This window comes from Silurus meridionalis, chromosome 4 (genome assembly GCF_014805685.1).
Source record: "Silurus meridionalis isolate SWU-2019-XX chromosome 4, ASM1480568v1, whole genome shotgun sequence".
NCBI classification, from domain to species: domain Eukaryota; kingdom Metazoa; phylum Chordata; class Actinopteri; order Siluriformes; family Siluridae; genus Silurus; species Silurus meridionalis.
The window spans coordinates 6,024,968-6,036,787 of NC_060887.1; the positions used below are offsets into that span (position 1 = coordinate 6,024,968).

General features: G+C 38.1%; 2 protein-coding genes across 2 annotated transcripts in view; one reads left to right on the top strand and one right to left on the bottom strand.

Annotated features, from left to right (window-relative positions):
* LOC124384871 overlaps positions 1 to 11,820 on the bottom strand; it is a 169,343-nt gene that overhangs the window by 144,309 nt on the left and 13,214 nt on the right. The gene's annotated exons all lie outside the window — the stretch shown is intronic.
* LOC124384585 (polyadenylate-binding protein 1A-like) lies at positions 1,841 to 6,780 on the top strand. The gene is given in 11 exon segments (XM_046847562.1): positions 1,841 to 1,873; positions 2,183 to 2,471; positions 4,144 to 4,327; positions 4,554 to 4,750; positions 4,876 to 4,931; positions 4,933 to 4,989; positions 5,121 to 5,271; positions 5,491 to 5,938; positions 6,059 to 6,192; positions 6,488 to 6,538; positions 6,637 to 6,780. Coding segments are annotated over 10 exon segments (1,410 nt in total). The 5' UTR covers positions 1,841 to 1,873; positions 2,183 to 2,405; the 3' UTR covers positions 6,703 to 6,780.

Sequence of the window (11,820 nt, forward strand, 5' to 3'; positions counted from 1 at the left end):
TAGTCTGTGTTCTTTTTCAGCTCTGTCCTGTGTTCATGTTGTGAAAATATTCAAAGCAGGTTGTGATTGTAGGTGTTGTTCTTGAAACTTAATTCAGTTTAATGCATGAGCATTTTTAGTCATGACACATCATGTCTCTTGTGTATCAGTAAAACTCGACGCAGTGCCAGACTCGACTACAAACAAGCTGCGCTATCAGAGGAGGAAATGGAGAAACGCTCTAAATCCATTATTGAGGAGTTTCTACACATAAATGATTACAAAGTAATGATCTCATGCAGTGTCTTATGATCACATTTAGTTGAATACACATCGGTTATTATCTTGTTACTGCGTCACATAATCGTGGTGGGTTCGTGTGCAGGAGGTCTTGCATTGCGTGGAGGAACTGGACCAGGGCGGGACGCTGTACGTTTTTGTTCAGGGGGGGTGGAGGCCACGCTGGAGCTAAACCAGATCACACGTGACCACGTGGGTCATCTGTTCCATCAGCTGCTGCAGGCTGGGATCCTCTCCACATCTCAGTTTTTTAAAGGGTGAGTGACATTCCTGCACCACACAGCTCCGTCTCCCACTGGTGCCAGAGACACTACTGTCTGCGTCATGAGATGTCCACAGCTTGATGACATATTTACACCCAATGGGGTTATTGTAGCATTATTTTGAATACGCTTGCTTTTACATTTGGTCATTTTTTGGGGAATTTTATAAGAGAATCAGAATCCTTTAATAAGACTTTTGTCTGTGTTTTTTTTTGCTCTTTTTTCCCCCCATTTTCTTATCTATCCCTGTTTACACAGGTTCTCAGAAACCCTCGAGATAGCAGATGATATGGCGATTGACATTCCTTATGTATGGCAGTACATAGCGGAGCTCGTTAATCCTGTGCTTCGGGAAGGAGGAATCTCTTTGAGAGAATTATTAATGTATTTACAGTTACATTTGAGACTATACATATACATTTTTTGCTGGAAAGGAAGTTGGTGTTTGTTTTTAATTGTTGATTTCTTGTGAATTCCAGTGAATTTAGCAAACCACTACTTCCTGTGGCAAGAGCCGGCATATTATTTGCAGAAATATTGCAGCTTCTCTGCAAACAAATGGTGACAAAAGGTTCTTTTTTGTTTAAGTCATTGCTGTGTTTTTCTTCACTTTAGAGCCAAAAGGAAGTGAAGGCCTTATGGAGGGACTCTAAACTGAGCTGGGCTGATTTTCTTCCTGAAACCGTGGATGGGAACAACTTCATTACTGAGCAGGTGAGCTGTTGGCTGCACACTAGATTTAGACTCCACTGGAAGATCTGCACCAAACAGGATCCAGTGGGCAGTAGATTTTCTACTACTTGAGTAATAATAATAGAAGAGCTGAGTAAAAGTGACAGCATAGTTATTTTATGAAATCATTTCGCTTGAAAATTGATTTGAAATATTATTGTTTATGTCTGATCTAATCGCTTGGCTTGGCATATTTTTGGCTGGTTGTTACAGAGGGCTTTTAAAAATGTGCAATAATCAATATGGGTTAAAAATCATACTGTGATCAGTTTCATTTGTTAGTATAAGAACATTGTCAGTGAACTCAAATGGCAGCTCGTCTGATCAGAAAAGAGAAAAGTGTTTGTGTTTGTGGTGTAAAAAGCAGTGTGTTGGTTGGGTAGACTTGATGCAGTTTTATTTCTAAACCAGCACAAATGCTGCCTTTAAGAAGAACATCTTCAGAGGGGTTTTTTCTCATCCTGGTATCATAAGTGTAGATAAACATAGGTTGTGTTTAATTGACAGCCCTGATGAAGTCTGATGACCTGAAGAGGGTGGAGCTGAGACTTCAGACAGCAGACGGACTTCTGAGGAGGAACATCAGCACCACACGAGAGGTTAGAGGTCACACAACCTGTAATTAATCCTGGAGGAATTAAGTGTGATTAGAGAGATAGCGATTTAAATGTGTTAATGCAGCTGTGTGTGTGTGTGTGTGTGTGTGTGTGTGTGTGTGTGTGTGTGTGTGTGTGTGTGTGTGTGTGTGTGTGCACTGAAAAATGTATTTAATTTGTTTGTTGTGTGAATTGCCAATTTATTATTTATTTTCATATTGTATTTATGTATTTATTTGTAAATGTATTTACTGTAAACTCTTATTAAAGATAAAGTAAGTGCAGATTGTTGTTAGTTATTTATCTTTTTAGGTGGCAGCAGGATGGGGGCAGGTCATGACATGGATGAAACCATGGACGAAATCTCTGTGAGTGTGATTCTTGGAGATTCCATCGTCCGGCATGTCCGCGCTACCGGAGCTAAAGGTAAGGTGCACACTCGCTTTTTTTTCCTGGTGCTCGTGTTCTCGATGTCGCTGCGCAGGTACCCGCGATCCTGAACGAGAACTTCGGAGCGGTTGTTCTTCATGTCAGAATGAACGACACCCGGCTGAGGCAAACGGAGATCTTAAAGAGAGATTTCAGGATCCTGGTGGAGACGGTACGCAGCACATCACCCACAACGAGGATCATAGTGTCAGGACCTGTATGATTAAGTTCATAATATACAATATGTGTCTTTACAGCCTGGTAGTCAATGTCCATCTCCTTCAGCCAGTGATTCATCTGCATCCAGTCCTTCATCTGCATTCAGTCTTGCTGTTAAATGTGTTTAATAAGTGCATTAAGAAAATAAATATACATACATTTTATGCCTCTTTATTGGAAAAATTAGTCAAAGTGGGATTCGAACCGGCGCCATTCACATCAGAGATTCTCCCTGGGAAGCAGATAAAAAGGCAGTTTGCTATCAAATATATACATCAATCTGCCAAAAACCATAACAAATGTCCATCATCTTTCCAGCTCCTTCCTTTCCAGCTCCTTCCTTTCCAGCTCCTTTCATTTTTTAAATCTCTTTTTCCTCTTTTCCCTCCTTCCACTTCTTTTCCCCTCTTCCCACCCCTTAACAGACTATTGATGACTATTTAAGTTGAAAATATGTCTAATTTATTGAACTATCCAATTCTAAATAAACATCAACTAACATCAAAAACAAAAATAGAGAAAATAAAGGTGTAGTTATCACTTGGACTTTCTGTCACTTTGCAAAATAGAGCAAATTCATTTCATAAATCTTTTTAAAACGGGGTTGTAGACTTGATACTGTCACTCTCAAGTCATGTTCAATATTGAGCTGAGATCTGTATTTAGTTTTCAGTGTAGCAACATCTGAAAAGTCTCAGAGATGAGATGTGGCAAAAGGAACAGGATAAAACAAAACACAGTTATATTTTCTTTAAAGCTGAATTTTTGGTTTAAGCTCCTACATCTACCTTTTTTGTCTGCTTGTGCTGAATTACTTGTTTGTTTGTTTTTTTGTGGTCAATGTCACAAATTTATCCATTGAATAGTTTTTTACAACATTGTTTGTGGTGCTTTAAGTGTATAAACTTTATTCATAGTGAAAATCAATAATGAAGAACAAATAAATAAATAAATCCCTCTGTTCATTGCGCCCCACCTGTCATATCTTTATTCCCCACTAGAGGGCCGCGTCCCACACTTTGAGAACCACTGAGCTAGGCTAATTAGCCGGCTAACTAATCTTAGCTTCAATAGTTTTCATCCTTGTTCTAAATATTCTGCATTTAGTGAGCTATAAATAAACTATAAGTGTCTTAATAACGAATGTATTTATCTTTTGATAAACTTTTAGTCAAATCTTCTAAGAAACTAGCTAACACAAAAACAGCGCTAGCAAACACGGCTAGCATGAGGCTAATGATGATGTCTATGACGTCATCATCAAAATTCTAGTATCTCCTTGACAACCATCAAACAAACACACAGAAGCAATAAAAGCAGCAGCAGCTACTGATAAACATTATAACTGTTCATCTACTACTGACTATTAGGTTCCTGATAAGTAGCTTTGCTATATATATAGTTATTCTGAATACTTTTTAGACTGTTTTGTGCTTTTTGTTAACTTTATTTTTGTACTGAAATGTAGAAATGTAAGATCCTTTATGTTTTAAAATCTTTCAACATTTCAGAGTAGAAACTGATTGTAGTTCACTCATACTGATGTTTTTCTGTTTAAGACTGTAGGTTTGGTGTTTTTTCTCTTGTTTATAACTGACAGTTTGTTTGTTTGTTTGTTGTTTTAGATCAAAATGAATTCGAGTATTTCAGCACTGTATGTTGGTGATCTGCACCATGAAGTGACAGAAAACATGCTGATGGAGAAATTCAGCTCTGTGGGCCACGTTCACTCCATCCGGATCTGCAGGAACTGGAACACCGGCGTTTCACTCAGTTACGCCTACGTCAACTTTTACCAGCGAGCCGATGGTAATTAAATCCTCATTAAACCCCAATACACTATTTCTGCATCTATACCAGTTTATTGTCTACTTAATACTCCAGGAGTAATTTCTGTATTATTTTACTACTTTATTATGTGAATATGGTCAGGTTTTGTGCCTTAAATAAAATTTAAGAGTGTTTTCTCCTCACCCATCTTTCCCCAGTCTTTTTTACTGAAATGAATGACCTGTAATGAATTTTGTTTCCTCAGCTGAGCGAGCGTTGGCAACACTTAATTGTGAGCTCCTTATGGGGAACCCTATGAGAGTCATGTGGTCTCAGAGGGATTCCACCATGAGGAAAAGTGGCATCGGGAACTTGTTCATCAAGAACTTGGACCTGGAGAAGATTGACAGCATGGCCCTTTTTGACCTGTTTTCAGTCTTTGGGAAGATCCTGTCATGCAGGGTTTGTGCTTTAAACTGTTTGGATCTGAATAACATCTGTATAGCATGATTAGCATGTTTTCTAAAGTCCTGTATTAGATCTGTTTGATATGAATTGTGTGTTGACATGACGTGTCTTTCCTGAAGGTTGTCCGTTACAAGACGGGGACAAAAGGATATGGATACGTCAATTTGAGTCTCCAGAGGCGCGAATTTGGCAAAAGAGAAACTCAATGGCAAACTTCTTAACGGCCATAAAGTGTAAGCTATTAATATAAAGTGTGGGTTTGGTCATATGAGGGGATTTCAGTCAGCATCAGGGGGTCATTTTTCTGGTGTCGGCATAAAGACTAACAGCAGTGTGTAAGAGCAGTGTCTCTGTTGTGTTACAGCTCCATCCAACACTTTAAGTCTCGTAAGGAGCACGAGACTGAGAGGAACCACCACACCCAGGTCTTCATTAACAAGCAGAAGACCTTACTGAGACCAGAACACCAGGATAACCCTGTCCATCATAACGTGCAGAGGATAAAGAATGTGCAGGTGAAGACTGTACCCTAAACATCTACCACCCCATGCTGTCCACATTAAAATGATTTGATGCTGAAGTTCAATATTGCAGTTAAATGGGTTACTGGCTGAAAAGGTTAAAGAACCTCCTCTAGCTGGTTCCCTCAAGAGCCTCCTGCTAGCAGTGATGATGATCTGCTAAAAACAAAATGAAATGAAGTGTTAACAGCTGTGTGTGTCTTTGTGTTACAGACTCAGAATATGACTCCCTTCACACCAAGCCAGAAGGTAGAGCGAAATAAAGAAAATGCACCAGCAGTAAACACAGTTCCTGCTGTAGAAGAGCGCACAACTGTGGATGAGAAACCAGCTCTACCTCAAGTTCCAGCTGTAGAACAGAGTCCAGCTCTACCTCAAGTTCCAGCTGTAGAACAGGGTCCAGCTCCACCTCAAGTTCCAGCTGTAGAACAGAGTCCAGCTCCACCTCATTTAACAGGTGTAGAACAAAGTCCAGCTCTACCTCAAGTTCCAGCTGTAGAACAGAGTCCAGCTCCATCTCATGTTCCAGCTGTAGAACAGAGTCCAGCTCCATCTCATGTTCCAGATGTGCAGGATGTATCCATGGCTGCAGCACCTCAGAAGCGCTTAACTATTTACATGTTGGAGTCTGCAGATTTTGAAATGCAGATCCAGATGGCACGTAAGTGTTACACACACACACACACACACACACACACACACACACACACACACACACACACACGCAGTTTCAGTAACACTCTCTCTCTCTCTCTCTCTCTCTCTCTCTCTCTCTCTGCAGATGATCACCTGTTGCCTCTGGTAGAGAAAATCCACCCAGCTGAAGCGAATAAAATTTCATGGATGCTGATTGGGAGTAAAAACAACTTTGAAATCATGAACATGATTTCTGATCCTGATCTTCTGCGAGCCAAAGTGAGCAAACACACACACACACACACACACACACACACACACACACACACACAAACACAGTAATACTATATTTAGAAATGATTTGTAATAAGTGGTTGTAGTAACGAGTGTATTATTATGTTAAAAAATATTATATTAATATGATGATTAAGTTTTGGTCATGTGGTAACAAAACCCCACCCACCAATTCCTCATTTACATCTATTCATAATCACACACATCACTCCTCTATTCACTCTTTATATGCACGTGACACACGTGTGATAGAAGTGTATATGTGTGTGTTTGTGTGCAGGTGGATGAAATGAACATGATCCTAAAAACAGGAGAAGCAGGAGTCAAGTCGGTGAGTATCCACACACACACACACACACACACACACACACACACACACACACACACGTATAATGTGTAGACTAAAACTCCTCTGCATTTTTCTTTCAGGAAACAAAGATGCTCTTTGGCACAAAGAAAAAGAGGAAGAACAAGAAGAAAAAAATATATTTATAATAATAATAATAATAATTTTTTAAAATATGATATTAATATTGCATGTTATTATATTTTTTATGTTTATATACTTCTTTTTTTCTTTTTTTATTAATATATTATTCAGGATAATAAATAAAGACAATCCACAATGTAAATGTTTTCGAGTGTTTTGAATCGTGATTATTAAACATTTTATAAGAACTTTAAGAGGAACTTGTCAAGTGATTGTGATACACATGCATGAAAGAAGAACATTTTAATAAATATTTTCCTGAAACCAGCAACAAATGAACATCACACTTTTAAACCTTCATTCATACATATTTATAATATCAAAGCTTTTAATGTATCAATATTTTTTAACTACAATATCTCTTTTTTAGCCAGTGACATACAGTGCAGTATTATAGCCTGATGATTTTCATTTATTTCATAGAGATTTTATACAAATAGTTTGTAATTCTTCTTTCTAATTTTATTCTGCATGTGTGGTTGTTTCCTCTATTTGTGCACCAGCTCTCATAACAGTTCCTACTGCTGTAACTGTATAATAAAGGCATTTAAAACACTATAAATATATAAACCATTAAATAAAAAGTGTCAACGTCCAGCTGGTTCAGCATCTCCATCATGAATTCCACTGATGCTTCATCTGCTTTAGAGTCACGTGAGCTCCATCCACCAACACTACACGGATGTGGAGCTCACTGACACGTACCGTTTCATTTCACTAATTGACTACCAGGCTGTAAAGACACATATTGTAAATTATTAACTTAAGAATAATAATGTTAAAGATAATGACATATGAAGGTCTTTTTTTAATGACATGACTCTGCATTGGTACATTTACATTAGGTTTGGCTGCTGAATTGTTGCTGAAGAATCCAGCAAACCATGACTTTGTAAACTGTGTGCTGAAAATGTAATACAAAATCTTCTGTCCAATAAAAGACAATATGACTATAAAATATAAAAATAATGAATGAGCAGTGATAATGTAAGTGCAGGCTGTATAATGGTGGGGGTGGAGGTAGGGGGCGCTACAGCAGTAGGAGTGGAGTAAAGCAGGTGAAACACTTGCAGCAGGTGGAACACTTACGACCTGGTAAAAGAACAATAAAGAGTGTGGAACACAGGTTTTATTTACCTTTTAGTCTTGGTATTTTTTACAGATCTAAATAAGAAGAAACATCGCAAAATCTAACATTCACACATTAATATGTTTAATCCACAATCATCTCTGTACACTAGTGAGAGTCTGAGGGCAGAAGTGAAGTGATATGAAGATCATGAGCTCTTCTACAGCTTACTGGTAAGTGTGCCATTACTGCCACCTAGCGGATAATTAACAAATAAACTCTCAAATACAGGTAGGTTCACACCTGTATTGTATTGTATTGTATTGTATTGTATTGTATTGTATTGTATTGTATGCCCAAGAAACAATGGAACAAACAAAAGACAGAAAAAGGGGAAAAAGAAAATGACTGTAAATTGGTTTTCATAGAACATGTAGGAATTTAAAGCAGAAGGCAGAACAAGAAAAACACAGGTAGGAACTGAACTTCAGACCCCACTGTAATGTAGAACACAGACACACTGTATGACATTAAATCATTTCACATTTATTAACAACATCCCGTCTTCCCAAGCCATGGCATAATGACACCAGACTCTTTCTCCAAATAATTATAGAGGATCCTCACATACACAAAGCTTCTGTGTCTAAACTGCAATTTGTACAACAGGTAAAATTCTTAAACAATGAACAATGTAAAACTTACAAAAATTTAATAAAAGAAAAAAAAAAGGCAGGCAAAATATCCCTGTGCCCAAGACCAAGGAACAGCTCATGTATTTCCTAGGAATGTGGTTGCAGGAATTTTCAAGACTGGAAACTTCCCATATGAATTATCAGGAATATTTAGGTATTAACAGAAATTAATGTAAATACAGTTGGAATTTACAAAAGTGCAAGTTATCCTATAACAGGGAACTTAAATGTAGTTAAAAAATAACTTGCTTGATGATCAACCAGATTGAATGCAGTTTCAGTTGAATTTCTACCTGCACATTCATCAATCACATGCACACAGCACACTTACTGCAGGGCTCCTGAGACCGTACCCTACATGCACTGTGTTTTCTTCATGTAAACAATGAGTCACGCCTCAAAAAGGTTAAAACCACTGCCTTATGGGTAATAAAGACCAATAATCAGGATCTCAGGTCTACATTCCTTACTATTGAAGTAAACAGGACCAATACAGAACAGTTCATCAGACAGGAAGTCACTTATAGTTACTCAAGTACAGTAACAAAGTACATTTACTCAAACACTTTACATCACACACACACACACACACACACACACACACACACACACACACACACACACACACACACACGTGCTCAGCTCTGCTCGTGTCTTTCTCCTTTTTCTCCTCATCACCAGTCACTAAAACAGAGCACACTGATTAGTCCCATCAGCCACAGATCTGCTTCTCACCGCTCGTTTCCCCCCGGCTCCACCCTCCATTCACCAACCGCCGCTCGTGCACGCACCCGCTGCTCCATCCAGCAGTAGTGTTCAGGTGTTGTGAGGTGAATCCAGTGTTAACCCTGTCAGAATAACTGCTGAAAGATCATCCACTTTCTTGTGCCAATCCATGTGATTAATTATAAAGTACAGATGTTTAAGTGAATCAGGTTCTGCCCACATTAACTGTCAGCTATATTGCTTTCAGAGCTCAAAATGAACAAAGCACTAAAGCTGCAAGAAAATACCTCAACTTCAGTTTCTGTCAAATTCCTTTTCTTTAAGGACATCAAACATCACTGACTTTACTAAAGTGGATTTCAAGAAAAAAAATGCCATCATTGAATGCTCTCTGTGATGAAGAGACATTAGACATGATTGAAATTCAAAATCTTTATTTATTTAATAGTGTTTATTGTGTCTCGCTGTAGTAAAAGTGTTCAGACTCTCTGTTTCTCTTGTCGTCTTCTTTTTTTTCTATTTCTCCTTTTCTTTTGAATGTTTTCTTGTCTCAGCTGAGCAACAATTTCCTCCCATCGCCTCGGACTCTCATATAATGATCTGTTTTATTCTCTGAAGTCTTCTTTTCTTCCTCACAGAGATTCTGGGTATCCTGGAGCCCCCTGTTGGTCTGAAGCTGTAAGTTGTTCCTCTCCTCTATGTCAAGTTTAGTTTTCTCTCTTTCATCCTCCTGTTTTTCTTTAAAATCCAACGTGGGCTCAAACTGAGCAACACGTTCCTCCAGTCGCTCTTTCTCTCTGATCAAATGATCTCTCTCCTGCTCTGCACTATTTTTATTTTCTCACAGTGATTCTGAGTATCCTGGAGCTCCATGGTGGTCTGTTCCAAAGTGAGCTTAAGCTGAGCAACATGTTCCTCCAGTCGTTTTGTTCTCTCTTCCAGCTCTCTCTCACATTCTACAGTTTTCTCCAGTTCCTCATGGATTTTCAGGAAGACTGGAGCTCCATGGTGGTCTGTTCCAAAGTGACCTCAAGCTGAGCAACATGTTTCTCCACTTTCGTTTGTTCTCTTGTCCAGCTCTCTCTCACAGTCTACAGTTTTCTCCAGTTCCTCATTGATTTTCAAGGAAGACTGTAGCTTCATGGTGGTCTGCTCCAAAATAAACTCAAGCTGAGCAACACGTTCCTCCAGTTGTTTTGTTCTCTCGCCCAGCTCTGGCTTCTCTCAGTTATGTCCTGTTCCTGCTGCTTTCGCTCAGAAGCTAAAGTAGCCTCCAGCTTTTGCACCGTCTGTAGCAGAATGACTTTCTCTTCTGTTATCTTCTCTATCATTAGAAGAGAAAATGCATCCAAGTCTTTCTCTACTTTCTCCATGTGCTCCAGCTTCTCCTTCATTTCAGCAATCTGCTTAGTTTTCTTCGATCTTCTGCTTTGAAAAAACTCTCTCAACCTTCTGAAGAGCTCCATGTTTATGCCTCTTTACTCACAAGCAAAAATCTCGGAAATGAGAGAAACAGAGACGCGTTTCCAATTATAGACGTTGCCTTACTGTGACGTCACAGGCAGATGCCCCGCCCTCCGTCTGTGACGTAACCCGGTCTCTCTTAACCTGACACTATGCGCATGCGCACATTACAGAGGTAAAGAGCGGATAAAATATCATGTCTTCACAGCTTTTCTGTTGTTCCTGAGAGAAGAGCGATATTACAGTCATAAATAAGATAAAAACGGCTGTAAACTGTGTATAAAGCGAGTGAATCCGAGTTGAGAACCGGAAGTTGACCGGAGTGACTCTATGAATGTTGCAGAATCATAAATGACCAGTAGGTGGCAGTGTGATGTGTATTAGAGCTCACTGTCACAGCAGGTAATTAGAAGTAGTGGAGCTCTAATGACGTCATTAATAGCGAGGACAAGACACACAGCAGTTTGGGATTCTTTTATTGACTTTATTGATTAATTGATTTGGAGTATGATTGTGTTTCTGATCAAAGTAAGTTCATGTGTATGGAGTAAAAACAACCTGTACATTTCTCACTTCCAGACAGTATTATGAGATGTTCATCTGCTGGAAGTTCATGTTTAATGCTGCATGTTTTATAGGATTTATGAGCTGGAATAAATGTCCAAACATCTTAAATCAACACTGAGTGATTTTTTTGGTAGATATTAGATCTTTTTACATATTATTAATTTTTTAATATCTGTGATTTAAATACACATTTATAAATATAAAGGCTTTTAGTGTATATTAGAGATTAGAACATAAACCAACACTTAGATTAAATACAATAAAAATTTTATTAACTGAAATTAATCTGAAATAAAACATCAAAATATAAAGATTCAAAATAAAATCTATCAATACATTTAAAATTATAACAATATATATTAATAATAATAATAATAATAATAATATATGTTAAATAAATGGTGTCAGCGTCAGAGTAGTGTATTTACATGATCTGTTTCCAGGGTTTTCACGAACACAACTCTGTTATTACTGTTCTCTTTCAGTTCTAATGAAAGTTCTCATGTATTAAGAGGGAATTTTATGAATGATCAATAATGAAACACCTTCATTACTGTTAGTTATTTACATATTTATTTACAGTAATAAAACTATTTCTGTAA